At 47.8% G+C, this 25,614-nt stretch overlaps 1 protein-coding gene across 4 annotated transcripts; it reads right to left on the reverse strand.

Annotated features, from left to right (window-relative positions):
• Window positions 1–224: 224 nt before the first annotated feature.
• Window positions 225–24,931, reverse strand: ACLY (ATP citrate lyase). 4 transcript variants are annotated; one of them, XM_015651069.3, is made up of 29 exons: window positions 24,823–24,931; window positions 19,171–19,340; window positions 17,771–17,893; window positions 16,708–16,770; window positions 16,302–16,492; window positions 15,290–15,369; window positions 14,711–14,841; window positions 13,248–13,366; window positions 12,610–12,746; window positions 12,158–12,219; window positions 11,871–11,988; window positions 11,576–11,730; window positions 11,089–11,179; window positions 10,665–10,694; window positions 8,817–8,958; window positions 6,933–7,101; window positions 5,978–6,082; window positions 5,552–5,748; window positions 5,315–5,396; window positions 4,886–4,996; window positions 4,260–4,387; window positions 3,973–4,066; window positions 3,576–3,730; window positions 3,073–3,223; window positions 2,412–2,555; window positions 2,117–2,230; window positions 1,528–1,610; window positions 1,215–1,291; window positions 225–1,047 (listed from the first exon to the last, which is right to left on the reverse strand). In XM_015651069.3, the coding sequence occupies exons 2-29, from the start codon at window positions 19,327–19,329 to the stop codon at window positions 953–955; spliced, it is 3,306 nt and encodes a 1,101-aa protein (XP_015506555.1). In that variant the 5' UTR covers window positions 19,330–19,340; window positions 24,823–24,931; the 3' UTR covers window positions 225–952. The 4 variants fall into 4 exon arrangements, with proteins under 4 accessions (XP_015506555.1, XP_015506557.1, XP_015506556.1 ...); XM_015651071.3 differs by lacking the exon at window positions 24,823–24,931 and adding an exon at window positions 23,452–23,469; XM_015651070.3 differs by lacking the exon at window positions 24,823–24,931 and adding an exon at window positions 20,528–20,548.
• Between the last annotated feature and the right edge of the window lie 683 nt (window positions 24,932–25,614).

Below are 25,614 nucleotides of genomic sequence, written 5' to 3' on the forward strand. Positions count from 1 at the left end.
ATTAATGCTGTATCAATCACAGCTACTTTGTGTCCTTTTGCTTATGCTCTACTAAATTTTATCTTTTTGACCTACACTGAAACAGGCAAGGGAAAGCCTGTATGCAGTTTGATTGCAGATGCTCAATTCATGAGTAATTGTTATTTTGTTAAATGACAACTTGTCACACATCCCCTTAGACACTGTTTAGGGACAACTTATAGAAGCCACACATGGAAAAGGAATAAATTAGTAATGTGTATTTATTTGCGTTTGGTTACAATACACAGACAAGGAGGACACTGAAATTATTACTGAGATATTTTTGCAGCTGCAGATCACATGAGTGACAGTGCACAGAGCAGCAGTCAGAGGAAAGGAGAGGTCGTTTGCATAAATACAGACACTGGAGTACAGGGATTTCACAGTTTTCACAGCAGTATGTTACAACTTTACACTTTAAATTACTACACCAGCTTGATTAACATTGGTTATACATCAGCAGTGGTCCCAGGATTCAGGTACAGCCAGACCAAGGATAAGAACATGGTAAACAAATTGAAAAACAATGAACGACAAAAAAAATCCAAAGTCATGGCTTATGGGAATGATAGGCACGTTCCCCTCATGGGAAAGGTACAGCTTGTTACCAGAGTTAGGTTCAGTAAGGCATACCTATGAGCCAAACTCTGCCCCACAAACCCTAAATCACTTCTGGAAACAAAATGAAATGAGAATAGAAAAAATAAAAGTGTGAGAGACAGTATTAAATACAGCAGGTAACAGAGGGAATAGCACAAGTTTTGGTTTTATTAGAGTAAGTTTCTATCCTTATAAAACAGTCGCTTTGCACAGTTTGACCAGGCAGCTCGACGTCTCTGTCCCAACAATCATCTTTACACATCACAGTCCCACTGTGGCTGTCCCCTGGCCAGGCTTCTGTCCTGGTGCATTCCAAGGCAACACCAGCTTCTCACATGGTCATGTGCTCCGGTAGGATGTAGGATATGTCATCCCAGGGGTGACGGTACAGACCCTGCTTCAATCTCTTCTGGTCCAGGTAGTGTCCTGAAAGAGGAGTGGCTCATGTTACAAAATTCCCATCCCTCCTCTTAGTCTTGAGTTGGATTTCTATAGTGCATTGAATCCCCCTTAGGTTTCAGATTTGTCTGGTGCTCCTGGGGCAGGGCAGCCCCAGGAGGAGGGAAGGGGCAGGGAGGACGTGGCAAACTCACCAATGAATCCCATACTCCTGCCCAGTACAAAGATGCCATTGAGAGCTCCTATATCAATATATTCATCTGCTTCTTCCCTGCAAAACAAAGGAAAATAAATGGCTACTGGTAATAATCTATTTAAGGAATCAATCTCGGATGGGCTGCCACCTGCTCTAGTGCCAGAACCAACACAAATTCCCCTGACACTTTTCTGCCTCCAAAAGCCAGGCCAGGCTATGTTTCCTTCCCAGTGTCATAGAATTCTGCCCCTCAGGAGCTGGCAGTGCAGCTTCATAGGACCAGGATCTAAGAACAGCCCCCTCTCACTCACCGTGTGAAAGAGCCACAATTCCTGAGCACGTCAACAAAGGCCACTCCAATAAAGCCATCTACATTCAGGATAAGGTTTGGTTTCTGCAGGAAATAAAACATACCTCAATAAAGATGTCAACAGTGCAAATGGTGTTCACCTGACACCTTACACTGGTGATTTGAGGACAGCCCATAGCTGGGGACACACCAACCCAATGATGGAGAGGCTGCTCAGCAGCCTGAGCAAGAGCTACACTTAATGGGAATGCTAGAAAACCAGCCCCAAACAAGGGGTCCATTGGGTCAACAACCCCCAGAGGTTCCCTATCACAGGCCTGTGCATGTGCCAACAGCCTCAGATTTACACCCAGCAGTGCCAGTGCAGACAGTGGCCACAGAGATGATGTTTTGGCTCGTTCAGCATTTCCCTGGTATCCAAATGCCTTCAGCCTTTCCAAACTGCAGCTGTACTTGCCCCTCAACTCTACCCCAGACACAGTCTCCATCAAGAATTTATGAAGCACTGCACTGAAAATAAGCTAAGCTCCAGTCAGTTTTCCTGCCATGAGAACCAGTGCCCAGGGCAGTTCAATGCCGGCGCCTTTCACCTTGGAAGTTGTGATTTTTTCTACTTCAAGTGCGTAGTCCAGCAGTGGAGTGGCTGGGAAGTGCTGCTTCACGTAGTCCTTGAGAATCTGAACTCTCATGTCAGGGTTGTTTATCTGCAAGTTCAGAGCACGTTACAGTCAATGATATTGTCTCTTACTGATACTCTTTGTAGATTTGGGGAGAATTTGGTCAACAGCTGCCTCTGAAACTTGCTGATTTTCCTTTCTTTTGTTTTTGCTCTCCCCCACCCATCCCTAAAAATCCCTCCAGTTTGTCCTAATACAGTTTTCTTACTGATTTCACTCGGTGTCCAATGCCCATGATCAGCTTCCCTTCTTTCTTCATCTTATTCACAAATTCCATGGGGATAATCCCACTGTCAAAAGCTTTGCTGAACATTTTGGCTGCAGCATCAAGTGCTCCCCCAAACCGGTCACCCTGGGTGCAGGACACAAAGGCAATTACATCAAAGGACTCCACAATTAAGATACAAACCCAAGATTATCTCCCCATCCACCCCTCCTGGTCTCTGGCATTCATGACATTAGAGTTGGGCAGGCACCCGAGAGAAAGAATCTGCTTATCTCTCACACGAGTGCCAATTTGGAGCCAGTGCATCTCTGCTAGAGACAGCGTGAGGGAAAATGCAACACAATCCAGTGTCTGTTTTAGTAACTCTTGTCAGAGCTCAGGCAACCAAATAGAGTCAACACTGACAGCAATTTGGCTGCTACAGAAATATTTCTAGACTCAAAGGAGACAAACTAGTCTGGCTTACTGGAAAAATGGACCAGATTTGAAACAGGGAGCATCAAACTATTAGAGTTGAAATTCAAAGTGTGAGTAGACACAACCACTAGTCTGTGACTCTGCAACCAATCCAAAAATTAGTAGTAATAATACCTAGAAGATTAATGAGTAACAAAGCTAAACCTCCTGAACACCAGGTACTCACAATAGTAAGAAGGCCTGAAGTAAGGCTTGAAACCAGATCTTTGCCAGCCCTGGCACAGACAATGGTGTTGTGGGCTCCGGACACGGCCGGCCCATGGTCTGCTGTCACCATCAGGCACATCTCAATGAACTGGCAGGCGTACCTGGGTAACCTGGGCACAGACACATCAGTCAGGGACACAACACAAATACAAATGCTTGTAAAATCCCAGAGTTGAGAGACTCAAGTCACACTACATAAGTAGTCACAGAGTGAAAATCATGCCTAGAATAGAGTAATTTCCTCAATGCACCACAAGATTCATGGAAAACCTCATCCTGACATTAAAACATACTGTATACAACCCAGAATGCTGACATGGTGTCATGGAGGGACTACAGAGATGGCATTCCAGTGAATCTACCTTCCCAAAGGAAACCTGGAGTTACTTTTTTAGCTTAAAAGTCTATTAACAAACAAGAAAAACTTCAAGCATCTGCAAGCTTTCACAAGAGCCGCCTCACCTCCTCTGAAACCAGAGCAGGCCTAGAACGCCCCCAATTCCCATCTCCTCTTTGAAGACCTCGGTGATGGGCATCCCAGCATAGATCAGCTCCTGTCCTCGCTCATCACAGATGCTGGTCATGAAGGAAGCTGGTTTGCGAATCAGTCCCAGCTCCTGGAATTGCAGTGCAAAGACAGGATGTTAAACAAACCACACCAGCAGAGAGGAGCATCACAGGGCAGAGTGAGCAAACAGCAAAGCCTCAGGCTTGCCCCCCTCAGAGCAGCTTCCACAGCCCACAACCAGCACAGCTGCTCACAAGTAACACTACAAAGCACAAGGTGGCATCCAGAATGACAGGCAGTGCTCCGTCTGATTGCAAGAAACCCAAAAGCAGGTAAACCAGCACAACTCACCCTTGCCCAGGAGTAATCCATTGGCACAGTTGGGGGAGGCACTTCTTCAGCTGGTTCAATCACTCTTTTGGCCACAAGATCCTGGTACACAGACCTAGGGAGAGAATCTATTTAGTAACTTTGGTCCTTCTAAGAGATCCAGGTGAGGTGATCTAACCTAGACCTTAAAACCCCACAATGAGTAAGAAGTTGCTTTCCTTAAGCAGAAATATACTCCCTATCAGGCCAGAATCAGTGCCCTGACAGCTTTTGTCCACTGCTGAAGGTGCCCTGTGAGTGTGACTTACTGAATGACCTCTCCCAGCTCATCGAAACTCCGGGGAACAAACACTCCAGCTTCCTTTAAGGCTTGGTTCTTTGCTACAGCTGTTTCAGAAGCCTGGTTGGCACAAGCTCCTGCATGGCCAAACTGCACCTACAAACAGGAAAAGAGAGAGCACTAAGGAATAGAGACTGTTACCTGCAGAGAGTGCAACAGAACAGAGCCCTGACTGGGAACACCAGTGGCTGCACATCTGTCTCCTCTGAGCTCCCAAAACTCCTGTTTGCAGTCAGAGACAGCAAGACAATCACAGGGATATTCTGATCTAGAATCCCTCCAGGCTCATTCATTCATATTCATGTTCTGCCTCCCTAAACTGCCCCACTTCAGATCTTTGCCATCCCTACCCTAGATACAGGCAGCTTTCCCTGGCATCTTTGGGCTCCCTTCACAATTAAGCAGAATCCCCTGGAAACTTCCCATGACAGAACTACAGAAGTGCAAGATATCTTTATCATTTATATTTATGAACTTTTGCACATTAAAGTCACTATTGCCAGTTCTGGAAGGTTTAGGTACAATGAGTGCAGTTTTTCTTCCTGTTGTGGATATATCCTTATTTTATGCATTTGTCCCCATTTTTACCCTTACCTCTGAGGAGAACATGGTGGCACAGGTACCAATGCACCAGCACACCACTGGCTTGGTGATCCGGCCTTCTTTAATACCCCTGCAGATCTTGTACTCTTCTGTTCCTCCGATCTGCAGGGAAAGAGATGGTTCCAAGCTGCACTTTTGATAAAATCAGCTCCCAGACACACACAGAAGCATTGCTGGGAGCTTTTTCCCTTTTTCACAGAAAAATGGCTGAACAGAATAATCTCAGAACCTCCTAATTTTTATTTTTTTTAATAGGAAAAACTATGTTTGCCCATGGAATACATTCAATTTCTTATTATGAAATAAAATTTGGAATATTCAAGAGCAGTAGAAGTATCTGCTATTTAGCATCCTTGCAACCAGGTCAGATGCTCCCAAAGCAAAAACCACAGGTATTTCTCAGATAGTGGTCTCACTCACCTCCCCCAGTACTACAATCATCTTCACTCCTGGGGTATCCTGATAACGCAAGACATGATCCATAAAAGTTGAACCAGGATATCTGTGTGCAATACAAGGGAAACAGTAGAAATTTATTTCATATCCTTTTCTAAAAGTAAAATTAACACCCAACATGCTGTTCCTTCTCCAAATTACCAACAATTCTTCTGTTGACCAACTCAAAAACCAGTGCCTACCAAAGGTGCCAACTCGTACCTGTCTCCTCCGATGGCCACCCCCTCATAGACCCCGTCAGTGGTTCGGGAGATGATGTTGTTGAGCTCATTGGACATCCCCCCAGAGCGGGACACGTAGGCCACGCTGCCAGGACGGTACAGCTTCGATGCCAAGATGTTATCCAACATGCCTCCTGTGTTGCCTATTTTAAAGCAACCTGGTTTAATTCCACCAACCTGTAAGACAAAAAGAGAAAGGTGCAAAGCCCTTTAAAATAATGAAACTGTAGAGCACTTGTGTAAGGCAGCCTTGCCAACATTTGTATAGAGAAAGGATGGCAAAGACTTTATGATGAGAGACTTCCTGTGACTAAAGACCAAGTGGATTGTAGAAAACACTCCATCCAGCTGAGAAAGCTGATTTGAAGGTTAAGAAAGACAGGAGAAGGTGGAAATCAGTACTTACAGTTGCAGGCCCAATGATGGTGACTCCCTTTTTATCAGCTGTCTTGATCAGTTTGCGTGTCAGGGCCTCTGGAATGCCCTCGGCAATAATGGCAATGGTGCGGATCTGCAGCAAGAGAAAGAAAACCATTGGTACCTCACAGAGCAGCCCCTTATCAGGCCCCTGGGAGGTTATAACTGGGAAGTCACTCTGCACTCTCATCCAGGAAGGCCAAATGTATGAATCTGCATTCTGCAATGATCTCCACAACAGGCTCAATGCTCTGGTCAGGGAATTTTCTCCCCCTTGCATGTCACAATAAGGATGGACAAAGACACCTGTTTCTTCATCCACAATAGCCAATCTTTATTCTTCACAGCTCATGTTTCTATGGTTACCAGAAGGCATTGTGTTTAATTCTAACTGGTTGGCAATTTACTGTAACTCAGTTCATTAGTTAGTATTTGCTAGTGTACACATAAGTCACAAACTTTCCTCTCTAACGATGTTTACATATTTGTCTCCTGGAAAGAAAATGTTTCACACGGGTAGAATCTTTCTTGACATAGGGGCAGATTCCTTTCTCATGGGTGCAGGCTGACAGACTCATTCTCACAGATACTTAGCCAAAGTAATAGGCCTAAGCCATGATTTTACAAGGCCTTTCTTTCGTAAGGTTTTACCTAAATGCTGCACTTGCACATCAGAGCAGCACTGTAGTATAGTCAGCCTGAATTAGTTACTGCTAACCAAGAGGCACCAGTTTCCTCTTAAACAAATTCCAAGTCCAGCATTAGGATTTGCCAGGGACCCCCAGCATCTTCCTTACATTCTGCAAGGGGTCAGAACTGGGGGTTATCTGCTAAGTCAGAAGACCAAGACAATTTCCCAATGCCATCATGGTTTAAGAAACACCAGTACCCTGCTGTCAGGGCCTTCCTTCTTCATTTGGGCTTCTTCTGGATCCTGCACTCACCTGGGGATAATTCATGGTTTCGATAGTACTGTCATAGGCAGAGCGCAGGGACGCAAAGTTGATGAGAACATCCACCTCTGGGTGCTTCCTCATGGCATCTGACATGTTCTTGTAGACTGGGATCAGGATTTCTTTGTGGCCCCAGTAGAACTTCTGTCTGTGGTCACCACTGTGGAAGAGAAGATGGAAAAGCCCTGACCTTAAGGCTGCTGGAAAGGCAAAGGGGCACAGCGCATGCAGACAGAGGAGTTTACAAACCCCATTCTCAGCCCCTGAGACTGACTGAGACACGAGCACGTGAGCGTGTCTGGGGAGGGACCATATGACAGCAGAAGGTTCTTCAGAGAATAGGACAGAGCAGCGTATGGAAGGAGACGGGCTAATGGGGACAGAGGCATCCAGCAAGATGAATAAGCTCTCCCACAGTGAAGTTACCAGAGCCTTAACTCTACTCCAAGCTGGAAGACAGAATGAGGCACAGAAAGAGTAATGAATGAGAGGTGTGCAAAGCTGTGTCACTGGGCTGGTGCTAACACTGGACTGGGGGAACAGGAAACCAGTGGCGAACAGTCAGGACAGCAATAGGAGGGCCAGCCAGCTGCCCAATCCTGCTACAGCAGGACTCTGCTCATCCCACAGGCACTGGAGGGGAAGCACCTGGGAAGGTTTCACTGTTGGTATTTCATCCACAGTAGATGCTCTGAGTGGAACTGCAGTGAAGTCTGGGCATCATTCAAGTGTGTGGACACTGGCTATGCTCCCATGCATTCGTGACAGAGCATTCCAGATTTTTCTAGCCTGGCTCCCTCCAAAAGGTCAAGCAGAATCAGATAATTACAGTTAGCCTTAAACTTCAATCCCTATTGCTTTTTCATCCTTAATCAAGTGCAGCACTGCCAGAGGCTGCCACTAACCTACAGACATGGGTGTGCCTGCACTCAGTACCCCGAGGTTTGCACTTGCTGAGAAGTTATTATAGAGCTGCAATTACCATCAGAGCTGCAGAATAACAGTACACGGTCTTAAATGTCAAGAGGAGAAATTCTCTGCAGGACAGAGGTTGATTAGACATCAGCTCTCCAGGATGCCTGTAAATACCATGGGAATGAAGCAAGGCTCTGGGCTCCCACTTCACTGTACTGGAAGCAGCAGCTGCTGTTTCCCTTCTCCCTACTTGCCCTGTCCCACAGGGATATCCCCACACTGAGGAGGTACAATAAAAAAGCTCAAGCACACCCAAAAGCATCTCTCACCCTTGTAAGGATGAGTAAAACAGGGTAAACACCACAAGGGAATTCTATCCTACTGAGGGATTCACAGGCTTCCTCCTGCCTGCTAAGAAACCACTGCTGCTATTGGAAAGAATATGAACAAGATTTTACTTTCTTTAAATTTTGTTTGGCTACATACCTGCTTTGGTTTGTCAGCAGAGCTGCTATAATTCTGGATAATATTTGGAGGGGTAATTCCTGCTGCTGCAGGTACAGATCAAGGTGTCTCAGACAAGAACACAGCCAACAGCAGGTGAGTGGAAGAAGCCTTACACAGCCTGCCTGCCTTTGCTGAGCCAGGGGGCTGGAAAGAAAGCCCAGGCAGTCACACCTGCCTTACTCACTGAGTGAAGAATAGAATTTGGACTTCTTTTAAATGCACATGAAGTGGAACTTCAGTTCTGTGGTGAACATTAAGCTGTTTCAACAGCGCAGCCAGAAATCAATGGTTGAAGAAAGCAGCCTACAAAGCCAACCCAGGGGTGGAAGGGAGTAGAGGAGAAGGTGTTCCAGCAGGGATGGAGACCAGGGCAGAGCTCCACTAAAGAACCACAGAGGCTGAGAGAGGAGGAAGAGTTAGAGGGAAATGGAAAAGCAGGCACAGGCTACTTACGTGAACGGATAAACCATGGCAGCCACTGAGGGTTCATCCCGGGAGCAAATATAATCAAAGTCCAGCATTCCTTGGACAGCCCTGGTCTGCATCCCCCACACGATTGCCTTGGTGTGCCTGCTGAACAGTGCTGTGGCTTTACCTGCTCAGAGAGAGGGGAAAAAAACCAAACCATCTTCAAACTGTACACCTGAGCAAGACACAAACTGCAGCTTTGCCAAATGCCTGCCTGAGGCTCCTGGATGAGTGTATTCCCCCCCTCCAAACTGAAGCCAGGAGACGAACTGCAGTTTGCAGGATGGAGTAGCCACACTGTCCAAATTAAGGAAAAAACTGTAGATGAAGCAGCAAAACCCCTTCCCTGGATTCTGAACACAACAGCCAGGTTTTGGGGTTCACTAACTGGGCAAGTGAATCACAGGAGGGAGATTGTATAGGAGAGAAGTGAAAACTGCCTCTGCCTCTCCTCTCAGGAGCCTTTCATATTTCTCCCAGTTTTCTTATGCAAAGTTGAAGAGAGCTTTGAATTTAATATATTTATTTGCATATAGCCCACAGTCTGGGCAAACCATGGGAGGCTGCTCAAGGCACCACAGTAGAATGATAGGAAATTTTTTTTAAAAAAGGCAGGAAACTGTGGGAGGACAAAGAAAATAGAGGAGCTAAACATACTCATGTTTTGGTTTTTTTTTTAACAATCAGAATCCAACACAAACTTGATGGCTCCAAGCATTTATATATGGCCCAAAACTTGGCTTCAGGGGACAGAGTCACAGGAAAAGCAACAGTTCAGCCAGTGAGGATGGACTCTTGGCTTAAAGTCTATTTACACCACTTGTCACAGCACAACATTGAGTCTCTCCTTCTGACTCCAGGCAGAATTAATTTTAAAACTTGTGAAAACTCAGAGCTGATTCACATGCTGATGCCAACTTGGGCTATTGCTAAGTTCTTTCTGGATTTGGATCAAAGGTAAACAGCATTAGGAATTAAACAGGATTAGGGATTAAACTGTTCCTCTGGCTTCAACAAAAAAATTAGTCCTTTCTCTCCAGCCCTACACACTCACAGTTCAGATTCACTGCAACATGACTTGCCATTAAGGAACTGAATATTCTGTTTATCTTGCAGGTGCCTGCAAGGGGAGGTAGCACAAGTGTTCCCAGGAACACCAAAATGCAGACCCAGAGAGGCAATTATGTTTGTCTGAGAGCATGTAAGCAACAATCCAAGAATTCCTCTTCTACTGTCCTTCCTCATGATAAGGGAGGTAACTTGAAACTCTACTTTGCCCCCAGTTCAGCACTTTATTCTCACACAGCATAAAGCCCAGTAGTCTTAAAGTCCCTATAAAATTACTGAGCACAAGCTTTAATGGTTTGCTGGACTGTTAAGGCAACATTTAGTTAATTTGTGACTTTTCTGTACTTTCCAAACCTGATAACCAGGGCTCCTGCACTACTTTCCCTTTGAAACAAGATACCAGTTACTGGTCACAATTAGTGTCCCCTCCTTTTGAAAAGCAAAGGGAACAGAGCTTTTCACAATGTGCCTCGGGCTGCTCTTCTATGATGATTGTGCAGGGGACAGGAAGAAAAAATGAAGTTTGTTTGAGACCTGGCCCTCTCTCCCCCAGAAATAGGAAGTATTTGTGCAGAGGCATATGTGATCTGCACTTGAAAAACCAGATGAGAAGTTTACATGGTGACAGCTAAATATGCTAGGCAGGAGGAAAGGACCAGACAACACAGCAAACTTTTAGAGAGAAAAAACAGCAACAAAACCAAGAACTAAAAATGTCAGCTGCCAGCAAGGCCAGGCACATTCAGCTGGTCACACAGGTCCTACCTGAACCAGATCTCGAGGCTGGGATTGAATCTGTTAAAGAGAGAATCACTCATGCAATGCTATGATAGAGCTGGCTGCTGCTCTGCCAGGCACCCAGGCAGGTGCTGCAGCAGTCCTTCTCTCCACAGCACTCGGGGCATTTGGCTTTGCTCTTGTTAAAAAACAGACTGGAGCCCTCTAACTGTATTTCCTCACGTTGTGCTGTTCCTGAACATCCCAGATCAGGCCAACTCTGACTAGTCATGTGTATGAGCTCATGGCACAAGTGAGCTGCTAAACCACTTAACTACACTCAGGACAAAGATAGGCAGGTACCACGAAACTGCTTCCCTTTATACCCAGAAACAAAAGCATTTGTCTCATGCCCATCCTGCCTTTGGGAACAGCAGAGCATTGCCAGCAGCACTCCCAGGGCTGGACTTACCAAGAGGTGCTGTTGGTTTTGCCTTCTTAGCTGGAGCAATGCCATCTGGTTTGGACTCAGAGAAGGAGGCAGTTCTGCTTGGTGCTGGAGTCTGAAAGATTCAGAAGCCAAGTCAGTGAGGGACAGTGCTTCAAGTAAGGCCTGGAGCACAGAGGAGGAGGTGGCCTCACTTTGGCTACACTGGTCTGCTACAAAGAAAATGAGTTTTCAGATAGGACCATTTCAGTCAAGTGACAGAAAACTGAATGACCCAGTAGGTTCAACAGCCACATCATCAGCTTTGAGAGGCCACATTTTCTGCACAAATGAGATGAGCACTGGAGTGGCCTCTCCCGATAAACTGCACCGGGAAAGTCATGTTTGTTTTCCTAAAGCTTCCTACAAATACACTAGTGGCCCAAAATGTGTTTCCAGCCTGTTTGGACAGGGGCAGCTGCCTTCATGAGGCTCCTCACCCATGGCCCCTTCACAGTGGGGAGGAACTCACCGAGGGGCTGCCGCTGGCGTTGAGGAGGAAGTTGGCGGTGTGGGCTGCGGCGGGCGGCTGGTTGGGGATGGGCCGGTGGCCCAGTGCCATGCCCACGATCGCAGTCATGTGGGTCTCCGTGCCAAACACATGGATGGGGATCCCTGTGGTCTTCCCTGTGGAAGTGCACAAGAGCAGTCATCCTCCTCAGGGAAGGCTAACCCTCCTCTCTACCAGAGAGAAGCATTTAACCTTGAGAAAGCTCAGCAGAAAGCAAGATACAAAAACAAAACTTCAGGACGAGCTCGGTCCTTACCGACTTCTCCCATGACACGTAACCCTTCCTGGTAATTTGGGCCTCCTCTTCGTACAAAGATCCTCACCTCATGCTCCTTCAGAGGGCCTTGGTAATCCTTAATTGCTCTCACAATGCCCTAAAAGAAACACACAGGACAGGTGACCCAGGTGGACATTTACTCTGTCCCATCATCTCAGGAACTCCTGGAAGAGATGGACTATGAGCTTCAGCCAAACATGGAATTGGGAAGAAGGGCTGGGGGCTGACAACTGTGTGTTTGCTGATGTTTGAGACTGGTCACTTACTTTGAAGGTGGCTGCTACATTGGTGAAGTTTGCAATGCTACCTCCAATAATCAGGATCTTCCCTGGGGGAAGAAACACAGGTAAGTAAAACCATTTCAGGAGCAGAGCACTCTAAGATCAAGAAGCTGTTAAGGACAAAGTGAAGCAAGGTTGCAGAGTAACCAGCTGTATTTAGTAGAAAAAAACCCTAAAGCAGTTGAGTTTAGTAGAGCCTACAAGATAAGAGCTTTGTACCAAGCAAGAAAGTTTGATAAAGATCTCTCAGGCCCCATGGAAAACCACAAGTCCTCTCTTTGAAGCAAGAGCTGACAGAAATACAGCCCTGACTCCTTCAGAAGGCAGCAGTACACTGAAAGCTCTGTCAGGGAAGGCCAAGCATAGCAACAGCCCAGATTTGTCCAGCTTTTTCTGCCAGACACAGCTTGGAATTGTGCTCACAGCATCTCCCTTACCTTCTGGGTGCTTCTCTCGGGTCATGAGGGAGAGGATGGTTTTAGCATAGTCATAGGTCTGCTGCTCACTTGGGGCTCCTGAGTACTCCCCGTAGTTTGCCAGTTCATTCACACCCCCCAGGTCACAAATGGTGTCACTAACAATAAAAAAAAGCAGTTACTTAAGAGATTAGTTATTGTTTGAGTCACTATAAAGTTCCTAAAGTGTTCCAAATCCCTGGAGAAGTGTGACTCTTAAGAGAGGGACAGTGTTGTCTGCTGAAAACTAAAGCTGCTCTTTTCTTAGTGCCAGTCACAATTAATCTTGTCATGCTCCCCAGATACAAACTCAGCAATCATTACAAAAATCATATTACCTCAACAGCCTCCAGCCAGTTTGTTTCTTTTTAAGTCAGAAAGGAACTGCACCTCTACAGGAAACTACCTAACCCTAACCCTTCCAAAATTAAACTGCCTAGGTGTTCCATATGTTCTATAGCCTGGTGAAAAATCTGTACAGTATCTTTACTCTCAAGACATCCCAAACAGTCACAGTAGAGGAAAAACAGCTTTAGGAGAGTCTACTTCCCAGAGACTGCAGCAATTATGTTCTCCCAGCACCTGAAATCCTTGCCCTCTGGAAACCTCACTTCCATTACCTGTACACCACTGAAGCACCACCACCAGCCACCATGGTCCAGATCCTGCCTTTGGGGTTCAGGATCGTAAGCTTCAGGCTAGCCCCACTCTTGGCATCCAGATCAGCAATGTAGGCTTCCTGCAGAGAGAGCAGCACAACCTCAGCTTCCTCCTGCATCTGCCTTTTCCATCCCAAGGGCTCATAGTGCTGGGTGCATTTGGACACACAGAGCAATCACACCCCATCAGCTACAGCAAAGGGACAGCAGAGCTGCAAACACAGCGTTTGTCACGGACAGAGGACCAGCTCCATCACACAACAGCCACAAATTCTGAACAGAACTGTTAAGTCTGTTCTGGCCTTGGCTGAGACTGAGACCTGAGGAAATCTAAAAATCATCTCACCCATGGTGACCACTCTGGCTGTGCTGGAGCCAGGAACATAATCATTGAGAGCTGTAATTTGGCTCAACGTGGTGCTCCTGCAGCCCAGTGTGCCAGGCTGCTGAGCAGCACTTCATCAGAGTTCATTAACATTCTCAGCAAAGACTCTGCCATAACAACCTTCCCAGGGACTGGGAGAGGGATGATTCAGAGACAAAACCTGAATTAATCCTTTTAAGAGCAAATTGAGTTGGAGTGTTGGCATCCAGCAAGCTACATGGAAAGGAACAGCTAAATGGATTTCCTGGCCACAGTACAAAAACTTTCCAACTGAAGCATAATTATAATCATTAAAATGAAAAAGTCAGGACAGAAATCTTTTTGGAGAGAGAAGCACAGACCCCTGAAATAAGTAACAGAATAATTAAGGAGAGAGCTCTACTTCCAACAGCCTCTGAAGCTGCTGGGACCTATGTCTGGAGCAGTGCTTATGCATCAGCAGTACAGATGTACAGACCCAGGAATTTGGAGAGGGAACAGGCACTGCTAGCTTTATAACAAAGTGATGTCTGCAGCCCTCATCTTGTCATCACTTTTTGCAAAAACTGGTGTATTAACATCTTCTTACTTAAAAGTTTCAGAAATGATGATTATTTTCTCTGGATTCACACTTGGATGCAGCATTTGCACACAGCTGCTGCTCTGCTCTTAGAACTGTCACTGAAACACTGAGGGAACATCAGCTCCCAGAGGAAAACAGTGATGCTGAGGGGAGCAACGTGGGCAGGAACCACAAAAGGAGGTTCTGCACAGGCACAGAGCTCTGTCACACAGCTGAGGAAAGTTAAATATTGGCCTCCACTAAAAAAAAGTCAATTCTGAATTAAAGAACTGACCAAACAGAGCTGGGAAGCACCTGCAGCTCAGAGTGTGATTCCGAGCAGTCCTAGGACTATAGCTACCTGTGCACAGGTTATCATGGACAGCACTGCCAAGATGCTCTAGACACAGCAACAAAACCACTGGAAACAGCAATGCCATGGGCATACAAGGAATGATGAATTCAGGACACAATAAAGGAATTCCAGCTGTCACTTGCCTCAGGGTAAGCTTCCCTGCCAAAAGGAGGGGGGAACTCCACGTCCCCCCATTTCACTTTGCAGATGTAGTCTGCCGTCGCGTCAATCTTCGCAGCCAAATCAAGGATGTAAACACCATCCTGAGTCACCACTGCAGTGAAAAACATCACAATTAGCTCTGGGTTATACAGAGACACATTACAGATTTACTCCAACATCTGGTACCACACAGACATCATTGCAAAAGTTGGGTGACTGCTGTTTCCCATGACATCAGGCAGTATCGACCAGCCTCAAGCAAGTTCCCTGAGGAATTAACCAGTAACTGTGGCCATGGTCCAGGCTCTGTCTCAGGGGCTGTTTTGTTTTAACAGTGCAATATTTACATTCTTCAGTTCTGCCTTAACATTCCCTTCAAGGGAATTTTTCATTTCCTCATTTTTAATTCACTGAATGAACAGCTCAAAGACATCTCTGCCACTTCCATACTTCTGCACATGGCACCTGGTGCTGTTGTGAATTACAGAACCAAAGGAGGGATCAAGAACACATTTCAGTATTTCAGAACAGAAAGTTCTGCTTCCAAAATTATCTATTACCTAATGGATTGATCTCGAGGTATGTAAAATACAGATCTTCATAAAAGTTGAACAGGCCACAGATGAAGCTGGCCAAGATTCTGTAAAAAAAAAAGGAAAAAAAGTAATACAAGTTAAAGAAAGCAGCCAAATCTAAGTACAGCCTGCTCTGTTCATTGGTGTTAGTGGCAATCTGCAAATCTACTTGGCATCAATTTCTTTCATTCTCATTCATCTTCTCTGGATGGAGCCTGGGTGATGGATGACTCAAGGAAGGAAGACCTTGATGACTCATCTTAATTACCCTCCACCAAACTCTGCTGAGGACACAGTTGCTCACAACTGTCAGAGCTGTGCAGTCTGATTTATCTCCCCACGAGACAGAAGCACATCGTTGCCTCCCTGTTGAAACCCATCTTTGTCAGATCTGAGCTTTGTTAGCTGTGATGGAGAGGAGGCTGCAGTGAACTGGTGGAGTGATAGGCTCCTTCACCCTTCAGTACTGCACAATGTCAGCAAGAACTATGCTGTGTTTGGAAAAATCATGACTCATATTAGGCTAACTAGGTATGGGCATCTAATTGAGGGAGATGCAGAAGCCTTGAGATCTACAGATAAGCTTGCAGAAGGAAGAACAGGAGAATAACTTTAGAGATCAGGCCAGAGCACGGGAGAGGGAAGTTCTGAATTAGCAGTCAGAGCCACATCTCATCACCATTTCACTAAACAAAGGAAACTTCTATGCTGGCACAAAGGATCAGAATTCAGTACATGTCTCCAGTCTCAGGTTGAGACCTAAGCTGGCTGACAAGTGCTGCTGCCAAGTAAAGGCTCAGCAGTATGAAATCTTATTTTTGGGTTTTACAGACAGCTGAGATAAGGTCAGAAAGCTTGGATTCAGGATGCATGGCATATTCTGGAGAGCCACAAGAAGGGCAGCATTTCCTTCAGGGTGAAGAAAATAGAGGGATGTGGCATTGAGATAAAAGAGCAGGTGCTGCATGGCTGGTCCTCCCCAGAACTCTCTACTTACTCCTTCTTGTTAGCTGGTGCATGCTGCAGGAGATGCTTCTTCACATCCGACTCACTGAGCTTCTCATCCACTGCCACGAGCAGCTTCTGAGCTTTGGCATCCACATCTCCCACATCCACACCCCCTTCGTGGTGGAAGAGGACATAGTCTCCCTCACGGGCAGCGTATATGCACACATAGAACTCCTCCTCCTGTGCCACAGAACAGGGACAAGCATTTATCAGCAACACCCAGGGAAGACCCCAGAGAGGTTTTTGTGCCAGAGCTGGGATTGGGGCAGCTTCCCCAAAGTGCCCAGGGGTGTGCAACAACACTGTCAGCTCCCAAACTTCTGCTTTCTCCACTGTACCAATCCAGTCAAATATGCAAGTCCAAAGAGATTTAAAAGCTTTAACAGTGTACTAACCTGTTTGTGAGGGACAAAGGGTTCAATCAGAAAGTTCTTTAGGATTCCTTTTGCATTAGCAATCTGGGGACAGAAAACAAAACACCCATAACCACTTGTCCAGCACATTTGTGACAGCATAAGGAAAGCTTTGAGAATTAATCAGCACTGCTCTAAGATTGTTCCCTCTCCACCGTGCCTCCTGGGGAACCACTCCTCCCTTTCCAGCACAGCATTCAGCACTGAACTGTATCCCCAGGATATATCTGGTTACAGGCATCGGTCACCTTTCCCATTCCTAACAGGACAGAGGGGTATCAGAATTACACCAGGACAGCTGCTCTCCTCTCCTGTCCCAAAGACAGCACTGTCACTGGGCCCTGCTCAGCACAGTGAGACACAAGGGCATGAGCTGCTCTTGGAGTAGTGGAAAATTCACAAGTGAAGAATTCCTGAGCTAGTGGCAGGAGCAGAGGCATCAGAGTAGTGTTCACCCTGAAATGGTATCAGGGAGCTCAGAAGAGCAAGAGAATCCTTCAACATCTTCTCATGGGTCCAGGAACTGTTCTGTGTAGGCATTTTCCTGTTATCCAAACCCATGTTTCCAGGCTCAAGAGACACCAGGGGGATACTCCCAGCTTCTGAGAACACCAGTGGGTCCAAGTCTGTGGCCCAGTTCTTGCTTCAGATATGTTTTTTGTGTTGTGCTAAAGGAGTAATTTCCACACCCAGCATTCTCCCAATGGGGAGCACTCACAATGCTGCTCCTGCTGTTCCCCAATTCTTGCCACACCGGCTTGGAGCCAGAGGCAAATCAATCCCAGGAGGACCAAAGGCATAAATTCCTTGAGGCAGCACAACTCCATCAGCTCCCAACACACAGCAGCAGGGATGGCAGGCACTTCATTATCATTAGCACTGCACTGTCATTCCCAGGAAAATAAATATTACTAGGCAGCACTGAATTAAAATAAGAACCTGAAGTAACACTCACTCATCAGCCAAAACACATGGGCTGGCTGCAGTAGAGGACCAGTGATTTTACAGTTTTATACTGTCCTGGGAACAAAAGCAAAGCACTCACCGTGGTTTCCTGGCCCAGGCGCTGCTTGAGCCAAGCCTTCACCTGATCCAGAGTGAGGTTAATCCCAACCAGTCCAAGCTTCCCACGTCTCTTAATGAGCTGATCTGGCTTCACCACTAAACGCTATAAAGGTTGGGCAAGAGATTTAAAGGAAGAAGCATTAGAAAGTGACTTTTGTTGAGTGGTTCTCTGCAGATAGTGAAATAAAAACTTAAATCAGCCCTGCACAGCACATGTCCTTGTAAAATTCCTTTAATCTTGGCAAATCCAGCTCCTGGTACAACACACCTGCAAATTTGGGTTTTTTACACTGTACTTTGAGAAAAGCCGCCTTGTTTCTACTCAGCTATGAGCAGACATCAGAGGTGACGGTGTTCTGGCTGTTTTTGATGAAAAAAAAACAGTAAAAGCCATGACAGACACAGACAGTTGCTCACAAAAAAACCCCCAAACTCCTGCTGTCACTACACTTTGCTTGTGAGACTGGCTAGGGCCAGGGTCATGCACATTTCAGCCAGCTGACCGTGGCTCTTTATAAGATAGCCATGGATAGCTGCTCCTGGGTTACACACATCTCTAGCTTGCAAATATCTTTTTAAAAAAGCCAAACTAGAGCTGGGTGCCGTTCTCCTGTACCACTGATATGTCCTGGAATTTCAGCAACTTAAGAGTCAGAACACGCTGTGCTGCAGTACAGGACACTGAGCATGGTCTTGCTGCTGGACCCTGAAGCCCTTTCCAGCCTTACAGAACCTGTCTTAGGATGTTCTTGGGCCTTTTTCTCCCTTCTGGCTTCCTGCAAGGCTTTTAGAAGTACTGCTGATCTCTTCCTGCAGTTCATTCAGTCACTTGAGCACAGAACATCTAATTAGTGCAGGGCTTCTATCAGTCAGTCAGTCAAGGACTATGAGACATTCATGTTCTCCAGCCAACGACTTAATATAATTATCCACTGGAAAGGAGCCAGCTTGGACAGCTAATAAAAAGATATGGATATGTTTTCTCTGCAGAAACTGTGAAGGTATGAGATACAGAGATAAATGATTTTGCACTGAAAAATTTTAAAAAAAGAAGATTTCCCTGACATTTTGCTGACATTTTTGATCTCAGAGAGCAAGGCTTTGAGAACAAGGACCAACATCTCTGTCTGAATCAGCTTCCTCTACCTTCTGTGCAATTATGAGCAACTGGTTCAGAGCTATCTCTGCTCCTGTATTTCACAGTCTTAAAGGAATAATCAGCTCCTGTGAGGTGATACTGAGCCTTGAAGCAAGGTTTGTTTCTTCATCAGGGTTAGGAGTGACTGTGGCAGAGCAACATCAACAACCAGTCCTTTAGGAAGGATCTGGAGCAGTGCTCAGGTGTTCCAGGAGGGCAGATCCTGCTGTCCCTGTCCTTACCTCGCTCAGGAGCCACGGGTGGTCCTGGGTGAGCCGTGCCCAGTCCGTGTCCGGGGTGACCCGGGCATACTTGAAGCGGTTCTGGATGGCAGAGGATGTGCTGATGTACTTGTACAAGAACTCCTTCCCCGTCTGCTCTGAGATGGCTTTGGCTGACATGGCTACCTAGTCTGGATGAGAAAAAAACCAAAAATCCATTAGGAACAGAACCCTGTTCTGGCCAAGAACTCCACATCACTCAGCTCAACACAAATCCAAAGCAAACCAAAGTCTCCCCAGTACACATAAGATCATAAAACTCCCCAGATAAGCAGGAACTACTCATGCTGCTTAAAACTTCTACACCATTCCCCTGCCATGAACACCATTTTCATCCTGCCTTGTCTGCAGGGAAAGGCAGAATCCCTGCAGCTTGTCCCAGCCCCCACCAAGCCTTTCCCAAACCCACAGCTTGGAGCATTCCCTGACATCCAGGGCAGTGCCCATCTCTCTCCAATGTTGCAGCACCCCAGGATTGCTCCTGGTGTAACCCACCTACCCCTTTTTCTGGTGCATTTCCAGGGAGGGATCCCCTCCCTCCCACTCACTTCTCCAAGGCATCCCACGTTCCCAGTCAAGCCTGACTGTAGGCACATCAGCAATCCCCATCCCTTTTCTAAAGGGAAAGGAAAACACTGCCAGGATTACCAAAACTAGAATAGGTTTACATCATTGTTTTTTCTGTTTTAAGAACCAGGTTTCTTGGAAAGAGTTTTACATCTGTCAGAATAAGATGCTCAAGACAACAAAAAAGATTAAGATTAAACAGCTTGTTTTAGGTTTGTTTTTTTTTTTTTTAAGAAAAAATCCCAATTCAGTCCATTTCCTATGGATAGTTTTCTTTTCAAGTATATTACAAACTGATGTAAGGAAATGATTTCTGACCCCAAGAGTGTAACTATTCTTTTTGACAGGCAGCAAAAAAGTCATAGGTGTCAAAGACACATTTATTTTTAGCTGCCATAAACACTTATTTAAAAGAATACTTCATCCCAGTGACCCTGTCTGCTTGTGGCATGGATCAGAACCGAGTGCTGTGATCAGCCAGTGGGTTTGCTCTGTCTGAAGGCTCAGAGTGCTGACAGGGATGCTCAAGCAGCAGCTCCTCCTGCATTTTGACTGACTGGGGTCATGCCACTGTTCCCCAAGCACAGCCAGTGAGGCAGGAAGCAAAATCACCCTTGGGATGGATTCTGGGAAAGCTCCAAAGCAGAGGTGCACCAAGATAAAAAAGAGGAGTTCAGATTCCATCTCAGCACCTGGACAGCCAAGTACCAGAATGGCTCAGTGAGACTACCTGCCCTCACAAAACACATACCCCACTTGAGACCCACAGAGGGAAACAGTTAACAAATTCCAGTTATTTCTTGTGCTGTCTTCTGGGTAATAACCATTAGTAATCATCTGGGCTATTCATCCTATAAGCAAACACAGAATAGGCAGCAATTAACTAGCCATAATTAGAAATAAAGAACTTCTCTCCCTAGAGCAGAAAGAGGTTGGTCCATCCCAACAACAGTAGGAGGCAGGTTGCATTCCCTGAGCTTCCAAAACCAAACAGGTCAGACTGAGCATGTGCTATTACTGAAATCTGATAACTGTGCTTAAGGACCAGCAGTCAACTTTGCCACTGTCATCTTTTCAAATGCAATTCCAGGGTTAAAAACCACAAAGGCAAAGCTACAGCAAGGGCAAAAGACAAAGAACAGCAGGCTCACTTTCAAAGAGTTCTGGTGTAAAACCTGAACAGATTGCAGCTCAACTTCCAATTTAATCCCATTTCAAAACAGGATCGGGCAATGTTTCTGCAGCACCCCATCTTTCATCAGACCTAACCCCCATTCCTATCACCAGAAACACTTGTCCCTAACTGCCTACTGAAACAGCCCCTGGTAGGTTATTAGCCCAGTGCCAAAACCAAGGTGGCCTGACAAGAGGGGAGCTCTTGTGAGCAGCCAGAGGACAGCAAACCCCAAACCAACACCCCAGCCTGATTCTGCAGGCACACCCAGACGTGCTCCCACAAGCACCACCACGCTGCCTGGCCTCACAGCTGCACACACACAACTCATCTGTACTCCAGAGCCCAAAACTTTCCACTGGAATTTGTACTTTAAGCAGAGCTGTTTCTGAGAGCAAACCCTGCTCCCACAATACCTGCAGCCACCATTTGTTCTGCCTGGAAGGGAGCTGCAATATTCCTGCTTCAATCTGCTTTGAAATCCATCAACTCCACAGTCTGCTCAGGGCCTGTCCCAGAGAAACACTGTCACAGCTCACTGCAGCACAAGCAGATGGGTGGAAGAAAATGGCAGACATATTTCTTTCAGAAATCTAAGTATTTGTCATTTCTCCAGGGTGTCACAGAGCCTCTGAACAGCACTGCAGAACTTCAGTCCACAATTACAAATGAAACCACTCAGGCTGATGCTGGTTATGCCAATGAATACCACGCAGTTCCAAGAAACTGGACCCAGGTCTCATTAAGAATAGTCCTGTAAAAAAACCTCAGTGGGAACAAGCAACATACATGGAATTCCTTAAATCTGAGGGACACAAAGCAAAGCTGTTCCTCTCTCAGAACCATTTCTGGTCTTTTTTATGCTGCTCCCCTGGTTTCCCTCACAACTTCATCACCTCATTTTACAGTAACACTACTGGGGTAAAGAAAGGAAACTACAGAACTCTTACAATAGCAGTAGATGAAAAATAACATCCTTGTGTCATGGCAACAGAACAGCAGGAATAAGGCTGTTCTGACCTTATCTGCCCAAGTTTCATGTTTCCTAAACATTAGCAAGTCTTTAATTGTGCCCCTCACTCAGTTTTTCCACTGTTCTAAACCTGCCTTTCTCGTGGGACAGAGAACACAAAGCAATTGCTTCAGTCTGCTGAACTGTTAAGCTAAGAGATCAGCAGGAAAAGAATCCATAGGGCATCAGCAATTCCTGGCTATGTGTGCTCGTGCAGGTCCCTTGACAACCAGGGAGACACGATCAGAGCAAGTCCATTAACTCTGTGTCTGTTCTGCTAACACCAAGCAGGGCCACAGACTCAGGTCACTACAGAGGAACTGAATCTCCCCAGTTTCCCAGGAATGAGACAGGTTCAAACTCTCATCTGTCAGAATAATCTTATTTTTAGTCATGTTTAGCACCTGCAGTGCTTACCAGCGCTGGGGAGAGCAGCGGCTCCACCTCTGAAGATAAACTCAGGAAACATTTCCCTTTCTCTGACCAAAACACAAGCTGTGGGATAACAATTTTCTCTTCCACTGCTCTGTTCAGCATGCATTAGCCAAGAATGATCAGCAATTTTCTCATCAGTGCCCCAGACCTTGAACACACCACACACAACAGCAGATTCATGTCAGCAGCACAAGTGCCACAGAGTTCCATGAATGATTTGTCTTCATTTAGTGGGGCTTCAACACAAACAGCTTCCCTGCAACACCTCATGGACCTTTCTCTCATCATCCATAGCCACCAATTAAAAAAGAGCTGGATTCCTGCCTTTGCTAGCAAGTCCAGAGCAAGTAAGAGACACGGATTAGATCATATTTTCAGGAGCTCAGCAGCAGTTATTCCCTCAGAACATCACCTGTCAAATACATGCAAAGAAATTGATGCCTGGGGAAAGTTTCCAGAATGTATTGACAGAGAAAATCAGTGGGACAGCAGCAAGGCAGGCAAGAGTCCTCGAGCTGGATGTTGTGTTTGCTGTGACACAGCTGATACATCTACCCCAATATATAAGCAACCAGCTGAAGGGTGCATGCAACAAATCCAAAGGAAACACAGATGGAGAAACAGGGAGGCATTCTCAGGTAAAGTCTCCCTGATCCTAGGAGATCAGTGATGTAGCACTGCTCAGCGTGACACAGTCTGCTCTGCAAGGGGAGAAAAAGTACTACAGACATTGATTTAGTTTGTTTTTCTTCTAACCAGAAGAAGGTATGTAACTCAGCTTCACTATCTGTGTTCACACAGAATGTGGTGCTCACACATGGAATTCTCTGAGATCCAGATTAGTACCATCCTCCAAGCCCACCTGAACAACACTTCAGAGCAGGAGGAAAGGACTCCCCCTCTAGTGAAGACTTGACACCCACTCTCCCAAGAATTGTGTCAACAAACCCACACCATAAAGCAGCCTCTCCATTCCGGGTCATTTATTAACACAGTTCAAGCTAAGCCAGTATTTTCAGCCCATGGTAGCATGAAAAGTTACATCAGCTCCCACCTGGCAGACCCGTGTGTTTCATCAGAGGACGGTGAGGGCTCAGTGCCGCAGCCAACATGAGGTCACGGTCCTGCAGCTGTGGTTGGGAAATGCTGTGTGAGGTGATGCAAACAGGTGCTGCATGCCCAGCTCTGGGGGAGGCTCCCTGCACACACACCATCTCTGAGAAACACACAGCAGCCAGGGAGGAGCACAGACCAGTTACATGACAGCAGCAGACGGGCTCCCCGCACCTGGTGGCCACCCAGTGCCACAAGGGGGAAATTTGGGAATCCTGTCATTAAAGATCATCTTCTTCTGCAGCCTAGGGGCTCCTTAACAAGCTTATGCCTTAAATCACTTACATAATGTACAGCAGTAAAGGGCTCCTTGGCCACCACGGCTGGGCAGGACTTCCAACTGTGGCTGTCCTTGTTTGGGAAGCACTTCAGGCAGTGCTGGAACTGTGGGAAGAGCCCTGATATCTGGAGAGAGCTGCAAAGTCTCACATGCAGGAAACCCAGCAGGGTTTGGGTAACAGCACTGGGCAAAAGTGCTGATACTCTGAGCTCTAAACCAAATTAGGGATCAGAAAGAGTATAGACACCTACAAACAGGATAGTCAGGGTGCACCTCAGTTTTCAGCCTGGAGACAACAAACTGATCAGCAGAGAGAAGGGAGAGTCTGTATAGCAGGATGAGAATTTCGAAAGCAGTAAGACAAACAGGAGGTGTTTGCAAGCAGCAAACAGGAGAGCTGGAGCACAGCCAACTGTCCCGGGAAGGGAGCGACACACGGGCTGTGCACGCTGCTGCTCGCACGGGAACAGCGTGATCTTGACGGGGGGCTGCTCCTCCAGGATGGCCACCAAAGGATTTTCCTTACGGCCGGGGAAGCAAGCGCTTCGGCCAAGGTCCCCTTGCACCAGGGGAGAAAACCGCGTCAAGCCGGAGCCCTTTCCCGGCCCCTTGGTAATGTCAGCGCTGTGCCCACCGCACACGGCCCGTGCCCCAGAGCCGCCCCGGCCGCCGGGACCCGAGCGGGCATCGGCAGCGCTGCGGGGAGACCCGAGCGGAGAGGCGGCGGCGCCGCCCGCAAGGTCAGGGGCGGCCATGCCGGCGGGAGCGAGGGGCTCCACTCCGGACCGCACCGGGACGGCCGCTCCCGCCGGCACAGCCGCGACTTGAGCGAGCCCGCGGAGCTCCCGCGGGGTGCGGGCCGCTCCCGGGGCTCGCCCGCCCTACCGCGAGCTATCAAGGCCGGGGCCGGCCAGAACCAGTACGCCTCCCAGCCCAGGCGCGTGGGAGCCGCAGCAGCGCCGGGAGAGGGGCCGTGCAAAGCCCCGCCACGTGCCGGGCATAGCTCGGTACTACAGCCACCCCAGCACTCACCTGGGCCCCGCTCCGTTCCGCCGCCGCTCCGGCCCCGCCGCCGCTCCAGCCCCGCTCACGCCGCCGCCGCCGCCTTTTGTTCGCGGAGCGCGGCCTCCCCAGCCCATCGGGCTACGGCCGCCGCCGCCGCCCATTGGCCACCGCCGCTGCCACGTGCGCGTTGCCTGAGCTCCTGCCGCGCACCCATTGGCCGCCGCCGATGGGGTGTGGCCGCGCAGCCTTGTGGGAGTCGTAGTTCCGGCACCCTCGCCCCGCCCCCGGCGGCTCCCGCGGCCGTGACCCCCCACGCCGGACCCGCCGCCGCTGACGTCACCCGCCACGATGACGTCAACAGGCCCACCGCCCAGCGGTACCGGCGGCGGGAACGGGGCTCCTTCCACAGCGCCGGGACGTGCCGAGAAACCTCCCACGGGCGTGTTGTGACTGCGGGGGCGGGCGGTGCCCGGTGGTACCCACGGCGGAGCGGCGGGATTGCCGGAGCCGGGTCACCGGTGCCCCTGCGGGCGGCCCCCCTGGAGCGCCATCGCCGAGGACGCGGCAGCGGGAGCGGGGCGGCGGGGCGAGACCGCTGTGGCGCTCCCGGACCCTCCCGAAGCACCGGGAGCGTCCTGCCGCCCCGCTGCTCCGTTTCCTCCTCGGTTCTGCAGCCGCCACGGTTCTGCTTCCTGGGAATTGCCACCGCACATTCACTTTTTCCTTGCTGTTTCCAGCCCGTGACTAACGCGCTCATCAGCGGCGCTGAGGGAGCACCGGGCGCGGTGAACAGGCGGCCTTGCCCCATGGCCGGGGCTG

Source organism: Parus major, chromosome 27 (genome assembly GCF_001522545.3).
Source record: "Parus major isolate Abel chromosome 27, Parus_major1.1, whole genome shotgun sequence".
In the NCBI taxonomy this organism is placed as follows: domain Eukaryota; kingdom Metazoa; phylum Chordata; class Aves; order Passeriformes; family Paridae; genus Parus; species Parus major.

Coding starts and splice junctions, on each gene's coding strand:
- ACLY (XM_015651069.3), bottom strand. CDS start 19,329: ATGTCAGCCAAAGCCATCTCAGAGCAGACGGGGAAGGAGTTCTTGTAC. Junction 12,747..13,247: donor GGTGCTTCAGTGGTGTACAG/GTAATGGAAGTG, acceptor TTTTATTGTTAG/TGACACCATTTGTGACCTGG. Junction 5,397..5,551: donor GTGGCCATCGGAGGAGACAG/GTACGAGTTGGC, acceptor TATTGCACACAG/ATATCCTGGTTCAACTTTTA.